At 43.7% G+C, this 23,821-nt stretch overlaps 2 protein-coding genes across 2 annotated transcripts in view; one reads left to right on the forward strand and one right to left on the reverse strand.

Annotated features, from left to right (window-relative positions):
- Window positions 1-2,514: 2,514 nt before the first annotated feature.
- On the reverse strand, window positions 2,515-3,306 carry TCTEX1D4 (Tctex1 domain containing 4). The gene has a single exon (XM_033151013.1). The coding sequence runs from the start codon at window positions 3,268-3,270 to the stop codon at window positions 2,563-2,565; it is 708 nt and encodes a 235-aa protein (XP_033006904.1). The 5' UTR covers window positions 3,271-3,306; the 3' UTR covers window positions 2,515-2,562.
- Window positions 3,307-9,951: 6,645 nt separating this feature from the next.
- Window positions 9,952-23,821, forward strand: part of BTBD19 (BTB domain containing 19) — a 46,568-nt gene continuing 32,698 nt past the window's right edge. The window contains 3 exon segments of the mRNA XM_033151118.1: window positions 9,952-10,149; window positions 14,468-14,675; window positions 19,606-19,659. Of these exon segments, the coding sequence (XP_033007009.1) occupies window positions 10,061-10,149; window positions 14,468-14,675; window positions 19,606-19,659 (351 nt within the window). The 5' untranslated portion in view covers window positions 9,952-10,060.

Here is a 23,821-nt window from a genome sequence, read left to right on the forward strand (position 1 = left end):
AGATTCGTCCGCGACTGGACCTAACGGTCAGGGGTCCCTTTACCTTTATCACAGTATAGTAGGTGCAGGATTTCTCTAGTGACCTGTCCAAAATGAACCCCCTTTAGGAATTATTGGAGGTACTTGGCGTATGTTTCTCACCTTTTGCTGACTGCTTTTGTTGTCACCTTGTTACCTCTAGCCTCTTATTTTACTATTATTTTTGATGAGTGTGCAAAGCAATTTCCTCTGGGTTGAGGTCATGTGCAACAGTGTGTGTGAGACAAAGCCACCTGCTTTGTTTGGTGCCCTGACATCCCTTCTCTTGGTGGTGTTGCAGAAATGGGGCAGCTGTTGTAAAAAATGGAAAGGAGTTATTTTAGGGCAGAGGTACTCTGTGTAAGATTGCCAGCTGGCTGTTTTTTAATTGGACTGAGGGGGTTCTCCTACGTCATTCTCAGATTGGCAACAGCCAAAATATGTCTGTATTTAATTGAATTACCATGCAAAACTGAACAATGGCAAACTCCGTAAGATGAGCCCTGTTGGATTTATTGATTGATTTCTACCCCACCTTTCCTCCAAGAAGCTCGAGGCAGTATTTATGGTCCTCCCCTTCCCATTTTACCCTCACAAAACCCCTGTGAGGTAAGTTAAGATGAGAGGTGGTGACTGGCCCAAAGTCATCCAATGAGCTTCATAACTGAGTGTGAATTTGAACCCTGGTCTCCCAGGTCCTAGTCCAACACTTCCTCCTATATGTGGCGATTGGCTTGTTAAACTTAATGCTTGGTTATATGTACATGTATTCACCATTAAGTGTGCATGGGATTGTAGCCTTTGTTTGTCATGTGTTGATTTGTCAAATGTTTATCAGGGTGAAGAAAGTAGTCATTCTTAATCAGCACTGAGACTTTTTCTGAATGTTGGCTGCAGCATAGTTTATGTGAAAAGCTTATTAAGGTGGCTTAAGATGTTAGAAAGCGATGCGGGTGGCACTGTGGTCTAAACCACAGAGTCTAGGGCTTGCCGATCAGAAGGTTGGCGGTTTGAATTCCCGTGATGGGGTGAGCTCCCGTTGTTCGGTCCGTGCTCCTGCCAACCTAGCAGTTCGAAAGCATATCAAGTGCAAGTAGATAAATAGGTACTGCTCCGGCGGGAAGGTAAACGGTGTTTCCGTGCGCTGCTCTCGTTCGTCAGAAGTGGCTTAGTCATGCTGGCCACACGACCCGGAAAAACTGCAGACCAACATCAGCTCCCTCGGCCAGTAAAGCAACCCCAGAGTCGTCCGCGACTGGACCTATCAGTCAGGGGTCCATTTAACTTTTCCTTTAAGATGTTAGAGCCTCCTGAGGTCATGCAGTTAGTCTATTCCATCTCCTCACCACACCCTCATACCTACCAAAAGGGGGGGGGGAGTCTCATGGAGATTCTTCTTATTCATCTGAGATACACTGTACTGGCAAGTGGGTTGATAGATGGAATTATTTTTCTGGCACAATCAGATAATTGCACAGATACAAGCTGGTCAAAGCACACTCACATGAAAAACGGTATCTTCTAGCAACGGGTTTAAATTAAGCCTGTAACTTCTTATAGCACCTTGCAGAGAATTCATGGCAAATACAGGCACCCAGATCCAGGATTGTTACAGTTGAAGCCAGTGTCTTAACTTTGAGTCATCTCCACACTATACATATTTATGAATATTTCATGCCTCTTTTGCACTTGCTTTTCTCATTGATGCTGATAGGTATTGAATCAGCAGTAGATGCATGTTTTCCATAAGCAACTGTATTTGGTCATAGGGAGACACAGATACAGGCTCTTACAGCTTGTGCATGAAGAAAGATACCTTTCTACTTGTGGAAAAGATTCCCAATGTTCTTCTGCTTGCACAAGTGGTTACACAACATCTTGCCCAAGCAGAAGCCTGAGAACTGCTGTAGAATCTACCTAGTTTAATGCTCTGTAAACTGAGTGTTTGCAAAACTGTGCTGGTAGCTATTTTCACTGCACTCATGGTTCTTTCATGTCTTTGGGAATTGTATGATGCTAGAAAATATTACTCTCTCTATATTGTACTGTCTATGTGTAGGTAAATAAGCAGCCTATAAGCTAAAAAGAAACTAATAGCTCCTGAGCCATCAGAACCCTTCTATTTCATATTACAGTCGTACCTTGGTTGTCAAATGCCCTGAAACTCGGACATTTTGGCTCCCAAACGCCACCAGCTCAGAAGTGATTGTTCCGGTTTGCGAATGTTCTTTTGGAACCCGAACATCCAGCAGGGCTTCCGCAGCTTCTGAATGGCTGCAATCAGAAGCTGCAATTTGGTTTTTGAATGTTTTGGAAGTTGAATACACCTCCGGAACGGATTCCATTTGACTTCCAAGATACGACTGTGCTGTAATATATTTTTATCTGACAAATGATACTAAGGATATTAAATTCTTCCACTGTTTCATATTAGCTTAAATTAAATATGGGTAGTAACTACCCAAGTCACATTATGTATTTATTTTATTCCTAGCTAGGCACAACAGGTAAGGGAGAGGGAACTTTAGGATCAGCAAAGCCAGCTCATTCAAAATAGAGTCCATGAACTGTGGCCACAGCAAAGAGTGATGAGTTAGTGAAAGTGGCAGATGCAAAACTGTCATTCTCCACATCCCAGAGGCATTGACTAGCAATGCGCAGACCTTGGTTGGCCTGTTGGCCCAGAAATACGTTACACACCAGCTTGTAGCGAGGTGGGATGAGCTCTTTGACTCTGTTCCTGATGATGTCTGACAGGTTCTTGGCCACCTGCCCACCGTTTGCAGGGTTATACTTGGCATCCCCTAGGTAGGTGGCTAGGACAGACTCAAGAACTTGCTGCACTTGGGAGGCATTAAATTTGCAGCCTTCATCTGGCTTCGTCTTGTAGCTATTTTCATAGTGTGTCTCCCGCATGGGTTCAAAGAGTGGTAACCCAGAGAAACTCACTCGACCGCAATGCATCCAGGGTCCAATGGAGAGGCGCCTTCCCCCAGCAGCCAGCGAGTTCCTCCTGCTGGGAAAGGGGGCATTGAGGATGCTCATGATGGAGCTTCTCCGGGATGGTGGAAAGGGGGCTTTCCCTTCTTCGATACTCTGCAAACGAAGTAGTGGCTTGGGTGCCATATCTGTTGACTGGGAGTGCAGGGGGAGAGTGAGTGACCCTGGCTTCGGATCTCCAGAGTCTGTGCCTTCTGAGGACATCGTCTGGTTTAAAGTTTCCTGGGACAGTACCTGAGGCTGCTCTGCCATGCCTAAGTGGTAACCAACTCCTAGGACACAAGGGAAAGAAAAACTAAATTACATTGATACATTACTGCTCACTAGGGCCACTATTCTTCCAGCAACCCATTTCTTTGTTCATCTGGACAAAAGTTTATTTACATGAGCATTCCTCAAAAAGAAAAACTTGACTCTCCCTCCTTCAAACACCAGGCAAAACCAGCAACGTACAAATGTCTATGTGGCCAGAGTATCTGAGAATGTCATTGCATGACTTTATGTTGTTATTTCTGGATGCTTTTTGTTGCTAATTTAGGTTTGTTTTTAAGTTTGCAGGTTTTTTATTGAGATTTATGCCTTGATTTGTTTGGTTTTACTGCCTTGTGAGGCGGGCACATTATTGGGCAAAAAGGCAGTGGAAAAATACGTTAAGAAAGAACAGACGGATGAAAGAGAGTGATGGCGCTTGGGATAGAAGAACCGACTCCTTCCTTGGTCCACCACATCCAGGCTCAGAGGCTGGATCTGTCCATCAAGAAAAAAAGTGTTGGGGAGGGGAGAGAGTGGTTCTAGAAAGTGGGGTTGAAAGCAGGTCCTGCCCATTGCTTCTCTGGTTGAAACTGCATCCCCAAACTGGTTGTTTTCTAGAATACTGCTGCAAGCCAAGTTATAAGGAATTAGTCAATTGTTGCAGGAAATAGTTAGACCCTTAGCTCAAAAGGCCAAGAAGTAGTTTTGTTACTTTTAAAAATTACACATGAAAACTGAGATTTTCCCATAAGTCTGTAACTCCAGATTCTATGAGGCAAGAGTCTTAAGGGGGGGGGGGGACACATCAAAGGAAGTGGAATAAATGGGCCATTGCCAGGGACATTAAAACCAAGAAGGAAGAGTGGAAAGAACAGCTGCAAAATTATTTCAGAGCCTTCTTCCCTTCTTTTCTGTTGGGATTGGAAGCAATACATACTACAAACTGCCTGAAGGTGTGTGAGGGTGCATACTAGAGATCACATCTATGTAGGGATAAATTAAGACTTGATTTCCTTTCCTTTCTTTGCTATTTTTAAAAACCCAGTTTTAATTATTATTATTTAATCCTATGATTTATTTGGCATAGACTATTTGTAATAACATTTTTGTAGGACTGTAGGCGCCTTAAGCTCTTGGAGATAGAGCAGGTTAGGAATTTAAGTAAAATATGGCTAATTTGATTAGAAACCCTATCTTTTAAGGAAACGTTTACATGATAACAGTACAGATCTATTACTTTTTCAACTGACTTCCATGTCCTTTATTCAAACAACCACAGAAAAACAACAACAAAGGAATGATTTCTCATGGCCAATGATATTTTTCTAGAAAAAGAGGTGCTGGAACACATCATGAAGACCTCCCTTGTTCTCTTATAATGGCAATGGCACCCACCTGGCAGGTGCTGGAACTGAGTTTGGGCATGTTCTGGCCGGAAAAAAAGCCCTGGGTCTTTCAACTGAAAGTAATGGGAGTATTCTCACAACCATCTGGTAAACTTTTGCATTTTAGGTCAGATTAACTAAACAGAATAGTACAAATCTCCCTCCTCCATTTTCAAATACTCATTAGGTGGAAAATAGGCACATGCTTAACCTCACCTGATACTGATTAAGCAAAAAGGATGACTAAAATGTGATTACAGGTAATTAATTCCCATTAAGTGATTTTGTGTGCACAGCACACACGAGTTTCAGAGCATGTGAGAAAATCACTGAAAACATAAGCAAAATATTTTGCTCAGTCAGCAAAAGGTGTGATTTATAAAGATGGACCACAGTGATGTTCGAGTCTGGCCTATCTTACCTGGAAGCAATGAAGCCTCACACAGAGGCCAGTGGGCTTGATAGAAGTTGAGTCCTGCTACATCCGTGGTCGAGAGATAGGCTGTAGAAGCTGTTTAATACCCTTCATCTTGCTAAAGCTTGCTCAGGCTTGTTGCAAGGACCTGCCAATGCCCTCGCCCCTACCTCCCTGCCTTATCCAGCTCCCTCCCCTGTCCTGGTAAATCATTGGCTGTTTAAAGTGACAGTTCAATGAGGAGAGCCATCAAAGGCATTGCAGGAGGACTGGGCAGCCTGCCACTTGAAATACATGGTCTCCGTGGAGACTGTCTCACTCACATAATTTTTGCACAGCTTAGAGTGTGTATGTGGTGGCAGTTAATGCCTCTGTGCTTCATGAGGAGTGGGGGAGGGCAGAGGAAATATTTGGTTATGGCCTAATGTCCCTTGTAGCCACTAAAGTGCTAGGCCAAGCTAATAGGGTTCTGTTCTCAGTCAAGGAGCCTCCACCTTTCCTTTTCCATTTGTGTCTATGGTTCATAGCTGAATATAGCTGGTTGTCCAAACTGGATGTGATATTAACTGCATGAACTTCAGCAGCCTTGGAACCTTGGGAGAGAGGGGGGGGGGATCTCTCCAGACTGTTATTTGATTGAAGGTATATTCTTCAATATGTCCTTGACACAATGATAATGCATTAGTGGCAGGTTTATTTTGCTTTGTTGGTTTATTCTGCGATGCTTCCCCAATGCTACCTCATTACAGTGGTACCTCAGGTTGCATACACTTCAGGTTACAGACTCTGCTAACCCAGAAATAACGCTTCAGGTTAAGAACTTTGCTTCAGGATAAAAACAGAAATCGTGCTCTGGCGGCACAGCGGGAGTGGGAGGCCCCATTAGCTAAAGTGGTGCTTCAGGTTAAGAACAGTTTCAGGTTAAGAATGGACCTCCAGAGGTACCACTGTATTGCTGTCTGGAGAGGCTGCACACGACTTAAGCAGGACAAAAGTAAACCAGCAAGAAGTTACAGGATACCGGTACATACTGAATGGAAACAAAGCCATACGACCCCAAAACCTCAAACAGCATTGAAAGTGGGAATGTGTATAACTGCCCTGGTAGCATCATGAGCACCGAATAATCATGAATGTCAAATTTTGGAGGGGTCCAGAAACTCCTTCTCTTCCTGCCACACTCCTGAAAAAAACTGACACCTCTCTGAAACTGCTGTATGCATTTTAAGGGAACCTACCTTTGGCAATCAGGGAGGATTCTATGAACAGCAAAGATCAGCTTCAGAGCAGAGGATCTTTGTAGGCAGGGTGTGATGGGGAAGTATTACAGGCATGTCTGTGCGTGCACACACACACACACACACACACACACACACACACACCCCAACCCCAACACGGATGCCCATGTGTCCTACCATAAAGGGGACATTCCTCCATTTGAATGGCTGGCAGAGTACAGTCCTCTATTTCAAGGGCTACCTGAGCCAAATTTGGTTTGAAGATAAGGAACCATAACAAGGGAGAACAGTGAGAAGTAGGCACATAGGCCACACAGTTGGTGAGATGTATTTCCTTTATATTTAAATTACTGTATTTTTTTATTGCATCCATGCATATAAATTAGCACTGCAAATATTGTGCAAATCTGTGTCCCCTTTTCTTATGATGCATAGGTTGCCATTCTGACACATACACACATTCCAAAATAAAATGGAAAAGTACATTGGCTGACTAAAGCTACTCAAAACTGGATTAAATTTGTTGAAATGCCATCAACAGAGCCTTATGGTCTACTGGTAGCTACCAGCTGCACATAAATGCATGTAATGAAACCGTGATGGGCCCTATTGCTTAACTGCAAAGCAGCATCAGGAAGGGGTGGTTTGGAGCAAATAAATAGCAGGAGGAAGGGGTGCTCAATCCTTTCTGCTCCTTCACTGGTGCAACTCTATCTTAAGTGCATTTCCCCAGAAGGAAGAAGCCCATCATGGTTTTATTTACACATATACATGAAGAATGTGCCATAAGTATACCGTATCTGAAGAAGTGTTCATGCACACGAAAGCTCATACCAAGAACAAACTCAGTTGGTCTCTAAGGTGCTACTGGAAAGAATTTCCTATTTTGTTTCGACCATAAGTATACAGTTGGCTATGATCAAATGTCGAACCTATTCTTATGTTATCATGTTGCCGTGGTTGCAGCTCCCCTGTGGCTCCATCGATTCCAGTGATATCTTTGGTTACCCTTCATCCACGCACTTGCCATCCACTTCCTGAAAACAGTCAGGTCTGATCTATTGTCCAGCTACAGGTGTTCACGGATGCCGGGTCAAATCTGACATTTAAGTAGAAGTCAAAAGGCACTTTCCACGTATCTCTTTTTAGAGGAAATAAAGCGATGCGGGGGTCCAGCTGCGGTCAAGTGATTTCTGACTAACCCAGACTGCTTTCTTTACCTGCATAATAAAACAATTTTGACAGGAATAGCACTTAATTGCCAGTCAGAGAGTTATACAAATGGAAGTGTATTGCACACTTTGTTCCGGGGATAGGAGAGAGCAGTTTTTAACTTAGTCTGTGTACACATTACCGCTCACTCTGGTTCCAGTGCACTCTCACCACTGGTGTTCCAAGCCGGGGATACTGCTGTGTTATTTTCCCCAAACCAGCTTCCATCTGATTAGAAAATGTAAGCCTTGTTCCCTTTGCAGTGAAGCTGAGGGGTGTAAATTTGAGACAGCTGTTGCACATGTCAGATGACAGCTTCATAAATTCTAGGGTGGCGGAGTTGCAGTCATGGGAAAACCAAACAGGTCCCTGACGTATCTCTGGTGCATACAGCAACACACAAATGCAACTTGAAACACTGAGCAGGAAAACAAAGTTGCTGTGCTTTAAGCTACTAATGTACATCTCGCTTTAGATGTTAATTACCATCAGTACCTTGGGCAGTAAACCAGAAGGCCTCGTGGAGACCGACAGTCTCCCAAATATATTATTTCAACAGCATGAAACCTATGTAGGGCAGCTCCTCAGCTAAGGATAGGTTTAGGTTACTTACAAGTGGGGTTGCCCAGTGACTGTTTAAGAAATTGAGCTAGGCTCCTGCACCTTTAATATGACTTTCCTGATAAGGCTCCCATCCACACACAGCCCAACCTAGCTTCACTGATGGAACTACATAATCCCTGCCTGTTGGAAAGTACCTTAACAGAAACAATGGACTGGCACTTCAGACCATTAGCTAGGCCAGTTAGTTTAAGGCAGTATTTGGCTTTGAATGGAAGCCTGAGGGAGTTGGTGTTAGCAGCATCTCATTCACATCACAGAGGCAAAGACCAAATGAGAGCTACCTCCTAAAAGTGACAAGGGCTGTTATCTGTGGCCACTTCTTATGTTTTATTTAACTTCTCACACTAGTCTGGTGATGCTGAAACAAGTAGCCTGTGTAGTGTGTCAGATAATATAATTCTTTCCCCATGTCACTGCTAGTTTCACCTCTCCTTGGGGCCAGATGGCATTATGGCATGGATATGGGGAGTTATCATGTCATTTGCCCCTCCTACCTAGTGGTATCCCTGCTTTAGACATCACTTCACCTGTGGGACATAATAATTAAGGGGCCCTCTCCAGACATCAATTTTATTGTACACTCATTATGTTTGTGCTCATGATGCTTTCAGGGTGGTCATAAACGATTCTGCTTTCAATACTATTCGCGCCTGCAAAAGTTTTGGGGTGGTCAGACTGCTTCATTTCCAATCAGTACACATTCCATAACTTCCTGCAGATGTTCTGGGTTTATTGTCCCATTTTTACTGTGCTATAGGCCCTCTGGATAGCAAACATTGGGAAAGTATTGCAGAACTTATAAAGAGGAATAATAAAGAGTGGCTGGGGAAACCCAGCCAAATGGGTGGGGTACAAATAATAAAATAATAATAAAAATTATTATTATTATTATTAAATCTGCCACTAATTCACATGTTGCAAAATATGCCCACAATAAAACATTGGCCTGGAGGGAATCACAGAAACATCAGCCACACCAGTTAGGTAACTTAAGAATTGCCCTGGGAGAGCAGGCAGGATGTTCAGTGTCAAAGGCCTTTGAACTATTTTAGTGGCCAGGTATATGTTCTTAAGGATGTTGCTACGATCCTAAACATTTCCTCTCACCTTCCCCCACCCAATCTACATCTCTGCATTGGCCTGAGCTACTATTGACAGAAAGATAGTGCTGGAGTCTGTTATACGTGGATGTCACATGACCTCAACACATCACAATCTCTCTTTTTGTCACGTGTGCGCACACATGCATTCTGCGACAATGAAGCAATCATTTCTATATGCCTTCAGGAAATTATGCAAAAGACCTTAGCAACTCTGTGGCAAAGCAGAAACACTGAGGATACCAGATGCAGAGATGTGTCATTTTCATTTCGCTGACAGAGGAGTTGGCAGTCCTGTGACCTTCCGATGCCAAGGATGAGCTCCTGCCAAGTTTGAACCAGTTCCGACCCCCCCCCCCCAAAAAAAACCACACAAGCAGTTTCCCCAACACAAAGGTCCAGTTTGCTTGCTTAAGACAGCCTCTGGAATGAGTCTATTCCCCCTTTCCTTTTTTATTTAACCCCCGCCCTCTCATTTTTCCACATTCTCCAGCCTGTTTTGGCATGTTGCTCCCTCTTTTTACAAAAGCCTTTCCCTTCAGGATTTCTGCGGTCCCTCCCAGAGCAGCTGGATTTTAGGGCCTGGGCAGCTGCTGTTGCCTGGCAATGAGCTATGTTGCTTCCCCCTTTTCTGGCCTTTCTCTGCATTCCTGCCTCGCAGCTGAGCGCCCAGCCAGCCGTGACTTCTCTCAGCTATACAGTATCTTTATCACAGACAGCCAGGTCAAGGAAGCCCCCGCTGAGCCCCTGAGCGTTCCTGCTGCCCTGGTCTCCTAGGCCTGGTCCTGATCCTGATCCGGAGACCATTCCCTAACTATGGCCTCTCCTTGCTCAGCTGTCCTGCTAGGGGATTCAGCTGCTTTTGCTGCCGCCCTCAGGACTCTTATCAACAACCCACAGTTCAGGTGAGCCAGCTGGAAGACCCAACTAAGAGAGCCTGGGGATCAAGATGGAGCCGGGAGTGAAGGCCACAACAGGGAGGTAAACTGGGGAGCAGCTTTTAAGTTAGCTCTGCCAGGCTGTTGAGCTAGGAAGATTCAAAATACTGGGTCAGAGTCACTATGAATGAGAAGAAACAGACCCCACCCTGCTCCACTATCTGCCTATCTCTCTTGCAGATTTGGCTTATGTCTGTCAGGGAAGCGTTTGTATGTTTGTAAGCGGTACAGAAATACTGTTGGTGACTGGTACCACATATGATGGTGTTATCTTGGATCCTCTGCTTTTAGGGATCATGAAAAGTGGGAGAGGATATCTGAAAAAGGTTTTAAAATGATCAAAGAAAGCAAAATTATCCTCGTACTCATGTGCAAATCATCTGATGAAATATTTTTTGTATGCATTATTTGTATGCATTATTGGTGTGGGGAGGCTGGAACAGTTTGTTTTTAAATAACGGTTGTTATTGCTTTATCTTTATGTAAACCGCTCTGATGGGTTTTTTTTCTACAATCAAGTGGTATAATTTTTTTAATGAAATAAATAAGCAGTTTAGAATACAAAATATGTTATCAAAGCACGGGTCAGCTGTTCCTATGAGCTTTTCTGTTGTTGTTGTTTTTTCATGTGGAGATGATAGTAAAGGTGAAACCATATATACCAGAAGCACAGCATGAGTAATTGGCTGTGCATTATTGTGTCAGTTGGGAATGCTTTGGCTACCCAAAATATCATGCAATTCAGGCTTCACTTCACCAGTTTCATGCCCTCTAGATGTTTTGGCCGTCAACTCCTATCACCCCCAGCCTGCTTGCAGTTCAGAACATCTGGAAGGTGCCAGGTTGACAAAACTGGTTCAATTGATGGGCAGAGCAGAGCAATCCTACAAGGGGCTGGGGATGTTTGGAGTGGCAGATTCCTACCTTTCATCCATTGCCCTGCCCAAGGTAAGGGCCCTGTCCATGCTAGGATCCCCATCATTACACCATAGCACTCCACATTGGGAGTTTACACCTTGTTATCTGCCTCTTTCTGAGTCACAGCTTTTCCTTCTGTACAGGGGCGCCGCGGGGGGGGGGGGGGGTGCCGGGCAGCGCCCCTGCTGGGGGTGACATATCGGGGGCGGCCCTCTCCCTGCCCCGACTTGCGCTCCACCAAGGGAGCCCGGGCGGCGGATTTGGGAGTCTTTGCAGCCCGCAAAGACTCCCTAATCCGCCGCCCAGCACCCCTTCGTGCAGCGGTTGCTCACGCAGGCACGAGCAGCCGCGGCACGAAGGGGTGTCGCCGCCGGGCGGAGGCTTCGGGAGTTTCCCGAATCCGCCGCCCAGCACCCCCGTGGCGGGGCGTCGCGTGCGTCATGACGTCATGACCAGGGGTGTTCTTAGCCCCTTGGCTGCCGGGGACGGGAAGCCAAGAGGCACCCCTGGGGGCGGGGCATCGCGGTACGTGCGTTATGACATCATGATGCACGCGATGCCCCGCCACGGGGGTGCTGGACGGCGGATTCGGGATGTGCTTGTGTGATTATTCCAGCCTCCTACGGATAGCACCTATGACTTAAATAGTTGCACATAGCATCATGGCATATCATTATTATTATTACAATAACAATATCATCACCAATCATTATAACAATAATTATACTAGTGCAATATCTTCTTTAGAGGCGGAGTGCTTCCCACTAATAAAAAGACATAAAACAGAAGGCTGCCTCCTTTGGCCTACAGTAGTAGATGCTATTTTGTGGTACTTTCACTTTATATTGAATTAGTTTACACTCCATCTTTAGCAATGGAACATATGTGTCCCCTGCTTTTACTTTCAAGTATTGGTGTCCCCCCGCCCTCCTGCAGCAAGACTGTCACCTGCATGATATTATTCAACTGGTGCTAGCTCAGGGCTGGGAAAAGCCCTGGGAAAGTGCAGCTTATCTAGCAACTGATACTGTCTATATGTTACTGCGGCTGTTTGCGTTGGTGTAGTTAGCAACTGAGATGATTGTTTTGTTTCAGAGGAATTGACATTTTACGAACAGGTGTGAGTAAAAAGTGCAGATTAGTTTTCTGGTGCATAGAGGTCAGAGAGAAAGCCCCTAAGGTAATGGAAAATGAAGTGAAGTGCTGAGTCAATTACAGAACAGGTCCTGCTGTGGCTACCTGGGTTTACATACCCATGTAATGTGGCAGGACAATCTTCCTACATCCGTGCTTCGACTCAAAGCAACTGTAGCAGGCCCTTTCTATAACTTTGGTGCCCTTACACATACAATTGGGCAATTCATAACACTGCTTGGAACACGGAAGTAAGCATCATGTGGTTGCTTTACTTAAGCCCATGTAGATTGCCAAATTATTCCACTTCTACTTCATGCTGATCTGGTCATGTGCAGCCACTGCCATGTGTTAAACTTATTCATCTTTTTTGCCATGATGTTGCTTCCTGATCCCCTTTAGGCTCCGTGCCCACCCACCCTCCAGAGTCCCATCCTGAGGCCAGCGGAATCCAGGTCACACTGGGGTGGAGAAAAGCAAGCCAGTCTGTACATTACATTAGCTACATAGATGTGCCTGCATTTGTGCATTTTTTACCCAGATTTCCAGAATGTGCCCCCTCTCTCACCCTCTACAGCTCAAACCCAGCACTGAGGGGGTGGAGTTGTAAGGGGATTTTACCCCCTGGTTTGGTTCTGGATCAGATTAGAGTCATCCACATCTGTAATTTGTAGTGTTACAGGATATAATAATGGCAACAAACTTGGAAGGCTTTTAAAAGGGGGTTAAATGAATTCAAGGGATGCGGGTGGTGCTGTGTCTAAACCACAGAGCCTAGGGCTTGCCAGTCAGAAGGTCAGCGGTTCGAATTCCCACGATGGGGTGAGCTCCCGTTGTTCGGTTCCTGCTCCTGCCCACCTAGCAGTTCGAAAGCATGTCAGGTGCAAGTAGATAAATAGGTACCACTCCGGCGGGAAGGTAAACGGCATTTCCGTGCTTCTCTGGTTCGGCAGAAGCGGCTTAGTCATGCTGGCAAACATGACCCAAAAGCTATCAAATGCCGGCTCCCTTGGCCTATAGAGCGAGATGAGTGCCGCAACCCCAGAGTCGTCCGCAACTGGACCTAATGGTCAGTGGTACCTTTACCTTTACCTTTTTAAAACAAATTCATAGAGGATAAGGCTATCTTGGGCTTCCAGCCATGATTCTGGAGTTGGCATGCCTCTGAATATCAGCACAAATGGGGAAGGTGCTATTACTCTCAGGGCCTGCTTGTGAACTTCATGTTTAGCCATGAGAGAGCATGATGATGGACTTGATGGGCCTTCAGCCTGATCCAGCAGGGATCTTCTGTTGTAACATGTAGTTCAACCCCAGGAAACAATACATGCAGAACAGATAGTATATTTACTGAGTTTGCTGAAACTGAGGAGGAACAGCAGGAAACCAAGTGTGCTATTAAAAGCCCAATTCAAGTGTTTTATGCTTTATTTCTAAAATGAGAACTGTTGAGGTTAATGTCACATCCTCTGTCTGGGAAGCTCTTACTCCATTCTTTCTGTATGGTGACTGGCTTTGTTCACACAGTGCTGAAGAGAAGGCTCTCTGCTTAATGGATTACTATTACTGCTTCATTTATTCTAGGACTAAATCTGGCACTCGGGTTGCCACCTGTCCCTAGAAAAATGTGATTGTCCTTTTGGGGCAGCGCGGGGGGGGGGGGGGTAGTGGAGAGAGAAAAGTGTTCCCTGTCCTGTTCGGACTTCAAACAGGACACCTTCTTCATGTATTCAAGCATATCCTGGTCCCCCTCCTCTTTAAAACTGTGTGGGCAGAGGGTAGGTCCAGTGGGAGTAGGTGAGCGAGATCCTTAGTGGAAGTTTGTGCAGGCAGAAGGTGGGTCCATGAGGAGGATTGCTGAGAGCAAGAGTTATTGCTGGACACAGGCAGAGGGTTGGGCGGCGCTGGGAGGAGCAGTTCGAGAGAGAGAGTTTTTGTGTGGGCAGAGGGTAGGTGTTTGCAGCGCATGGGTCTTATAGACCAACCAGGAGGGCTTGTGATGAAAAAGTGGTGGGCATGGAAGGGCTTCAGCACCAGCTGCTCTACAGCTGACCGAAGAAAAGGGGATGCTGCCGAACATGTAGTTTGTTGGCCTACTGCAATTTTTCTTTGAACACAGGCCAGCTGAACTCTGCAAGATGGTTCTCAATGGGGAGAGTAGCTGGAGAAAGGGAAGAGCAGGGCAGAGTGTTGAGAAGTGTGCATGGTAAACTCATTGCCTGTTTTCCCACAGTGATGTAACATTTCTGGTTGGCAGAGAGCAGAAGGAAATCTTTGCCCATCGCTGCCTCCTCTCTTCCCGCTGCCAGGCAATCCATGCAATGCTAAGCCAGCCCCAGGAGATACAAGCCCCACTGATCCTGAGCCACGTGCAGCCAGAGGTGTTCCTTGCAGTCATTGAGTATCTGTACACCAATAATGTCACCCTCAACAACAACATTGTAAGTATGACTTGTATTAGTACAGGCTTGGCTTGCAGTGAAGTGAGTAAATGGGAAATGGCTTTAAAATAGTAAATGGTATTATTAATGTGCTTATGAGGAAACACAAACCTTTTAAGTCACCCTTGCAGATCAGTTAAAAAATGTTACCAACACGAGTCTTGACAGATAATAATAGGTCCTCCCCACAACCTTTTCCATTGTGTGTCTGATTTTTACTGCTGGTCCTGTTTGCAGATTCAGTGTACACAATTTTAAATCATGGGTACTGTACATATATATTTCTCTATAAAAAGTAACCTACACAGTCAATATTGTTGTTATTGTTGTTAAAAAGCAAAGGTGGATGATGTTTTCGTCCATAAGATGATGATGATTGAAGTAAGTCGCTTCTGCTTATTATGCGCTATATTTATAATGGCAATCTGGTAAAACAGATATGTTAGTGATTGTGCAAATAATGGAGAGAGAGAGAGAGAGAGAGAGAGGCCCTGATCATAGCAATCTATTCACCTGGAAAGAATCATTATGCACCCCACATACATGCTTAATCTCAAGGCTATTCTAAACCACAGAAAGGGCAGCAATCCCCCTGGTATAATGCAGCTGTTGCTTGGTTGAATGTGCTAAGACTCAGTTCTAGTAAAACAGTAGTGATATTTGAAAGCTGAGTAGCATCAGTGTCTTAGTATTGGATTTGCTCCATCCTCTGCTGCATTGCCCTGTCTCTAGCATCTCTGTCTTGTATCACAGAGCCAATGCTTTGAGCTCTGAAAATCCTGTCTCTTTTCACTGCAGAAGATCTATAAATTGGGAGAGGATGTGGGCTGGGTGTCTGTACAAGAATGCTGACTTAATCAACCGCCATTAGCAGCTTCCACATAATTGGGTTGTTACTTAGGTTTTTCTTAATTTAAAAGCTGTTGAATCAGATCTGTGCATCTCCCAGTGATTTCAGACTGCAGCCAAGTAAGGCAATGAAATTACTTGTGAGTCAGTGCAGTAGTTTCAAGATTATGTTTAGCACCTAAAATGGAGCAGCAAGCTCATAAAATGGAGGCTTTTTTACTGGCAGAGATGAAGGAAGTCTCTGATGAGCACCACAAAATCCAATGTCATATGTGTGGCACATCTTCTTTTTAGCTAACCCTTCTCTATTTTATGTTTTATTTTTAACAATTGGATAGGATAGGGGCTCTCTTTTTCACTTGTGCAGTGATTGTAGAATACAGTACAGATAATTTGGTCTGCGCCCTTTCTCCATTGTGCATTAGCAAGCAGGGAAGACCACGTTTTTCTGTTACTGATTCAGGGACCTTTTCTTCTTTGGAAAGTTCCATCTGGATGAAGCTGTTTATTTGGATGAGGGTGGATGGAGCTGTGGCCCTCCACCATCCCTGACCATAGGATATGTGGACTGGGTCTAATCGGAATTGGGTGTACAACAACATCTGCAAGGTCACAGGTCCCCTGCCCTGATCTAGATTCACAGAATTCTGTTTTGGGCTTGGTTTTGGGAAAGAAATTGCTGTCATCATGCCTTGTTTTATATCAACCACTGTGGAAATATTCCTTCAGTAAGGGCGGTGTATAAATATTGTAAACCAATCAATATATTGTCATAGGAAGAAAAGGGCAACATTAAGATTTGGAAAAAACTTCCTTCTGTGTTAATCAGCAGATAGCTGTTGTTCAGGTTTTACATATGCCTGCAGCATTGGCTGCATCTCACTCCTGTGACTCAGCTTCTCTGTCAGGAGCTGCCTCCAGGGAAGGTTGAATTCCAGCCCTGTCATCATAAAAGGACACAGTAGATGGTGTGTTTGACATCTCGCTGTCTCCCTCTCTCATTCCTTCCTGTGAATGATTAGAGACTGAGTTTGTACCACCCAAACAAATTCAAATTCAAATAGCTTTGATTATTTTGTGTAAGAATATAGGTCCTCAGTTGGAGATGGGGAGAGAAATAGAGAGACATAAAAATGTTGCCCTCCACCAGTTTTTCAATTACACCAATCTGTCCCATCCCCCCCCCCCCTCCAAAAAAGCAAAGATTGAAATCAGTGCTATTTTTCCAGAAAAAGGTGCTGGAACTAAGTTCTGGCTAGTTCCGACTGAAAAAAAGCCTTGGTTGCCATATTGGTCCATAAAAATATCCAAAATCCATAGCTCTTCAATACAATTTGCCATGCTTTTGTGACATTTTGGTAGTCCTGAGAAATGTATTGCTCAATTATGGATTTTTGAATATTTGCCATAGAAACCATAATCAGGTACATTTTTTTCATTACATCAGCAACAACTTCTACATAAGGTAGAGTCTGGATTTATTAAATAGGTAACAGTTGGAGAGTATAGGAACTGCATTTTGTTGACATTTCATCAGGGAAGTTTGGACTGTCATCTTGCTGGCTACACCAAACTCATCTGATCCTTGTAATGTTTTCTCTTATCCTCTCACACACAGCTCAGGACGTTGCTTTCATTTTTTTGTAATTTTTAGCAGCCACACCCAGTAGTATGAGAACGGCTGGGTGTTTCATGGGCTGGGAAGAACATTCTACACACTCCTTAATGCCCAGTAGAAATTCCAGGAGAGATATAACAGCTATCCAGGATGGGGGCAGAGGGGGAGCAGCTCTAGTAGACAAGCCCTAGATTCTAGGTTTAAATTTGTTCTTAATCTGTAGAAATGTGATAATTATGAACCTAAAAGGGGCAGGGAATAGCAGCTGCCAACTTTGTGAACTGAAGAGTCCACAATGGTGAGAAGAAAATGTGGGGAAATAGGATTTTGAAAAGAGGGAACTACACACACGTGCCATTAAAATGAATATATTGCCTAGAATGCTGTTTTTATTCCAATCAATCCCAATTGTAAACAATTTAAGCTACTTCAAAGAAAGGAAAAAAGATATTTCAAAATATATCTGGCAAGGGGGAAAGCCAAGAATTAAACATAAAATTATGATAGATACAAAAGAAAGAGGAGGCTTTGCTCTGCCAGATTTGCAAATGTATTATGAGGCAGTTTGTTTGTGTTGGTTAAAAGAATGGATTATATTGGACAATGCAGAAATCTTAGATCACAGGTCAGCAAACTTTTTCAGCAGGGGGCTGGTCCACTGTCCCTCAGACCTTGTGGGGGGGCAGACTATATTTTTTGGGGGGGATAACAAATTCCTATGCCCCACAAATAACCCAGAGATGCATTTTAAATAAAAGCACACATTATACTCATGTGAAAACACCAGGCAGGCCCCACAGATAACCCAGAGATGCATTTTAAATAAAAGGACACATTCTACTCATGTAAAAACACGCTGATTCCCAGACCGTCCATGGGCTGGATTTAGAAGGTGGTTGGGCTGGATCAAACCCCTGGGCCTTAGTTTGCCTACCCATGTCTTAGATCTAGAGGGTCACAGCTTAACATTCAGCTGGCATGCATGTCTCTGGTATGGGAAGGCTAAAACCTACAAGAGTTTTATGAACCACATCCTTAGGAAGAATCTGTATAAAATCTGGGAGAAATAGAAAAATCTGCTGAAAAGAAAAACACCTTTGTGGCTATCTCCCATTGAAGCAATTACAATTAAGAGAGTTTATATGGACAGACAATGGGCGATTTACAGGGAACTGCTGAATTTTACGGGGGGGGGGGACGACCCAAACTGAATTCATTGGAAAACTTAAGAAGCCAAGTTACAGTTTGGTTGCAATATCACCAGATATACGGCATGTTTAAATTTGAAAGTATGGATTTCTGGACCAAAGCTCACAATTTGAAAAACAACTCTTAGAAAATAAGGATAAACTTCTGTCTAAAATGTAATTTTTTTTATTAGAATGGGAAACAAAAGACGAGCTTGTTAAAGCTTCAATTACACACTGGGCAATAGATATAGGACACAATATAGATCATAACCTCTGGGAGAAACTTTGGAAAAGTGAATTGAAATTTACTGCATTTTATTCATTGAAAGAGAATTAAATGATTCATAGATGGTATTTATGAATCTTAGGTTGACTAAGATTTATAAAACAGAATCAGATATGTGTTGGAAGTGTAAAGAAGTGGAGGGAACCTTTTTTTTTACATGTGGTGGACATGTAAAAAGTATATTGGGAAATGATTTATAATGAATTGGGGGAAAAATATTTAAAACTGCTCCCCCCCCCCAAAAAAAATCCAGAGTCTTTTTTTGTTGGGAATAACCAAGACTGAAATTCCTACGTGTCAGAAAATGTTATTTATGTATGCAAAAATTGTGGCCCCTGCTTTGTTAGCCCCAGAATGGAAAGTGAGCGAGGTCCAAACTAAAGAGGATTGGCAGCTTAAGTTGACACAATATGCAGAACTTGCAGGTTTAACACATAGAATAAGAGAGCAAGAAGAACATATATTTAAAGAAGAGTGGAAAATGTTTATTGAGTATATGGAAAATAACTGTATGCAGCTGAAAACGCGGGCAGCACTAAGATAAATTCAATAGAATAAATAATTTTTGATGAATGTTAAAGGAAAACTGATTTGAATGGTTATATTCAGGAATGTATGATATATAAAATGAACCATGGAAGGAGAAGAAAGGAAGTCACTGAGTATTTTAAAGTTTGTAATATATTTATTTTGAAATGTAAAATTGAAAACCCTCAATATTTGCTCTGTATTTGGAGGGAAACCCTCTAAAGCATATTTTTGTGGCACAAGTGCTGAAGGGGGGAGGGTAGGAAGGCAAAATCCCATTGTGTGAGCAGCAGTCTAATTGTGCAAGTCAAATTTTGCTCATAGAAACTTTCCAGAAAGCTGAAGGGCAAAAGACCAAGAAAATCAGGATGGATTCAGGCATGTGCTGTCATTGCCAATAGAACAGAGAGCATCAAGTACCGAGAGTGTACATTAATCACTCCTTTGTTTTGACTGTAGGCCCTGGAGGTCCTGACTTCATCCATAGAGTATGGGCTGGATGACCTCAGAAAGGTAAGTAAGCACTATGCTTTGTGTCACTTAAGTTGATTCTCCACGAGATGTATTTGTAATGTAATTATTTCTGCTTGTATATTACACGGTGAGGGATGTAGGAGTTTTTGCTCAATGACACAGCCTCTGGGATGCAGCAGGGCATGTTATTGGCTGCTTTAAAATAGCCTGCTGGTAATTGAGCCCAGATTCCCCTAATCCTTATCAGTGGATCCCACACAGACATGCCTTCCATTGTGTGCTCTCTTTCACAATGAAAGGAGAATCCCACAACTGTTGGTGCTAGAAGGCCAGATCCATACAGTGTCCCCTGTCTGTATCCAAACCTGGCAATGTTAAACTTTGGACTACCCCACCCCAATCTGCTTTTTGGATGCATTACTTTACTTCAAAATGTGGTGAGCAGCCCATACTTGGAGATCCTTCCTGGCCATTCTGTTGAGCAAGGGCTCTGGACTCTGTCCCCAAATCCTCTTCTGATGACGCCACTGATATTAACTCAGGGAAGTGTTTCACCTTTCTAGCTTCCTCCTGTCTATGTTGGGGGGGGGCGGAGGTAAATCAATGATAGTTTTGTAAATGAAAGATGGAAAGAAAAATGTTTGCTATGGACAGTTACTACTAAGCTGATTGGACTGAAATGGAATCCCTGTCCCTTCAACTCCTACAGTTTAGTGGGCAGGAATGTTGGACTCAATGACTCACCTTACGTTGGGCCTTACTTAGATGTTTATTTTCCACTAGCTAGTGCCTTCTAGCAGCCGCCTACAGAAACTCAAGCATCTGTGTCATATTACGTGTTGATTTCACTGTTGTGGTTGGGGGGAGGCGGGAAAACTTCCTTCTTGGTTCTTTCTCACTTGTTTCAGAGGAACCTTGGCTAGGGGAATTGTGAGGGGAATAGAGGTAGGGAAGCCCCATGACAAAGCTTGCAAAACAGAAAAACTCTGCTTTTAGGAACAAAGAACTTGCCTTATCTTTAAACTACAGGAGACATGGAAGCAGAATGCACTGGCAGTGTTCAGGGTCACACCAGCCATTAAAAAAATACACCATGCCAGTACTGTCAGCAAAGCAGCCTTACATTGGCAGATTCCTGCTAGCCCAAGAGCTGCCAAACACTGTAAAATTATGTTCTAATGACTTCAGTAAAATTCGCCTTATTCAGGAAAATCTAATCTGGACAGTTCCTGATTCTGACTGCACTTTGTGTCCATTTTGGACAACTTCCAGGTCCCCTCCAGTTGTCCTGATTGGGAGCATCTTCCTGCCAAACTGATAACTAGATTTTCCTATTGCTGATTCAGGGTGATTTCGTGTGTTTACACAAGTCTTCATAATGGTGCATCTGGACAGTGGAGGCCAGTTCATCAGGGCAAATATGCCATTCCCCCAACAATCTCTGTTTGCCCTCAGACAGCCCTCAAATGCCTACCTTCTTAATTACATCCACTCCAGGGGGTTGCCCTGGCTATGGGCTTCCTCAATTTTGGCCTTACAGAACTCAGCAGGGAATAAGATTGGAACAGAAATAGAATTAGTTGGCTCTTCCTTCCATTGGCTCTGGCTCCATCTACTGATGGCCTTCTTGTCTTCCATCCTGCTAGTCCTAGTGGGCATAGCCACCACTGCAGCTCAGCTGGTATTTTTTGTATGCAAACTGTTACTGGTTTTTGCTGAATAATGAGACATGGGCCCCATTGCACTGCTTGACCCTGCCAACTTTTTGATCCACTTCCTATGTTTTTCCTCTGCTGTAAAGCCTGGAACTTGGTAAAGACATACCCCATCTTGGCCTGCACAGGTTTGTTCCTTCTACATCTGCATCAAATCAGGATGTTGATGCCAGTGCAGTCCCTGATTGGTGGGCTGTGGTGGTGTTTCCAGGGATGCTGATAGCATGTACATCATTTTGGTCTTTTCTGGCTCTGTGTTTTTCCCTTTCCTCCCTGTCTGAGCCCACAGTGGATATAACAGCTATTCGACTGGCATTGCAGCCGTGTGCCCCCAGTCCCGGCATAATGTGAGTTTAGGATTGCTTTGTGTTAGTAACTTTTTTATTAATTAAACAAAAGCACTCAAAGCAAGCTGACATTATGCACACCACTGTTGGCACTGCTTACTTACCAACACTGAAACTTGGGACTCCAGGGTCATGACACTCCCCAGCTGTGAACAGGTTGCTGAGTAAGAGGCTATAGTGTCACCTGCTGGGAGCTAGACCAGGTGGGTGCTGCTCCTGGGCCCAAGGAACTGAGTGCCTCCTATACTCCTTTGCCAGTTCATTGGTGCAGGGTGTGCATGAGGTACCACAGGGTGCAGGAGAAGTGCAAGATGGAAACGCCTTAAAGAGACCCTTGTTCTCCTAAAGGGGGAAGAGCTTAGAAGAGGTGGATGGGAAGCAGAGGTTCAACATGCCCCAGTTCTTCCAATCCTTGTTGGAGCAAGTTACTCACTAGGAGCTCTCTTTGCTGCCTTGTTCTGTGGGTGCATTTGCAGGGCAGGGAGTTAGAGGGGACACTGTTAGGGATGTGTAAAGTATATAAAACAATTTGATTCATAATGGAGGAGGCATCTTTTATTACATTCTCTGCCATCACAATCCATTTGTATATTTGTTATCATTGGATATGTATATAGATGGAGGGAGAAAATATGGTGCATAATGAAACAAGAACATTTATTAATGAAGGCATGAATGCAGCTAACAATAATTTGGCCTGCAGTGTTAACATTCCTCTGTTGGGCAGTTTTTTTTTTAATGTGTGTATGTGACTCTGAGTGTTTTAGTAGTTGTGTCCCAGGAAAGGCATGTTTCACCAAATTTGTAGCAGCATGAGACTGTCTAGAATTCGTCCCTGTCCTGACTGCCTTCCCAGAAAAGACTTAGCAGCAAAGACTCATAAAATGATGAGAAAGTAAGCAGAGCTTGAGGAGAGCTAGGTTCTTGGTGTGGGTGATTGAACTTGTGGTGACATTCTTTGGGTTAGGAAGAGGATCTAAGGAATGGGTGGGGGAAAGTAAACACAGGACAAGTGAGAGCTAGCTAGGAACATAAATTTTCCCAGCTGCTTTTGGGTGACTTGAAAGCACAGGACACTGAGTTCACAGGGGAATTTAATGACTTGTCACCTCCCTGCTAGGTCAGGAATCCAGGAATAGGTCTTATGTGACTATTAGGAGTTTCCCATCTGTTACAAGGATCTGAAGCTGGGAACTCCATTCTTGTGACTGCACACATGCAGCACAGGGTATCTCATGGAATCAGTATCATTGTCTTAGCACTTAAGGGGAAATTCTAAGAGATTAAACAGAAGAGAAAGTTTTAGAAAATGACTGTGAATGGATAGTCATGATGGATTTCATTTGAGGTTTTCTCACAGCAGAGAGGTAGTTATGTAGATATAAAAAGGAAGTGTGAGGAGAGCAAGAAGACTAATGGGAATAATTAACAGCAGAGAAGTAAAACCATAATGAATGAATTATGATAACCTGAAGAAAAACAGTGATTAGCAAAGGTCAGTTGTGTTCACACTTCCTTTTACTGTGCCTTCACTGCATTTGTGATCCTGGATTTTTAATCTGTGTTCACACAACACTATCCAAAATGCATATGTATCCTGTACTTATAAAATACTAGTTTGATGTGTTGTTTCTCAAACCCGCTTAACACAGATTGGAGCCCTTAAGCTGTTTGTAATTCTTTAGCAAAAGTGATAACACCTTTGCATAGAGTAAAAACACCCCCTCCCTATCAACACTCCCTGGTGAAACACAAACAGAAATGAATGAAGGCATGCTGATGTGAATAGCTAGCAGGGTTGGTGGGGTGTGGGAAGAGCAATGAAATGCACAACTTCAGTGCACTCTGAGGTGGTAATGTGAACCCAGCCTTTGCTGTGGGTTCCTTGATCTATCTGGCAGACCTTAATTCTAGGAATAATATGACAAATGATGGATCTATATGGTGGTTTTGTGTGCCTTTTCAGATGTCATCCTCTTGTGGTCTTTGTGTGTGTACCTTACACACCCCACAGTATATTACTTTGGATTTACCCTACTTCACCAATTATTGCATAAATCCATCCTTCCCCTTTTTCATACCAAATAGGAGCCAACATACACCAGATTTAGGCTTTCTTCCTGATTTGAGGTTATCTGC

This window comes from Lacerta agilis, chromosome 6 (assembly GCF_009819535.1).
Source record: "Lacerta agilis isolate rLacAgi1 chromosome 6, rLacAgi1.pri, whole genome shotgun sequence".
In the NCBI taxonomy this organism is placed as follows: Eukaryota; Metazoa; Chordata; class Lepidosauria; order Squamata; family Lacertidae; genus Lacerta; species Lacerta agilis.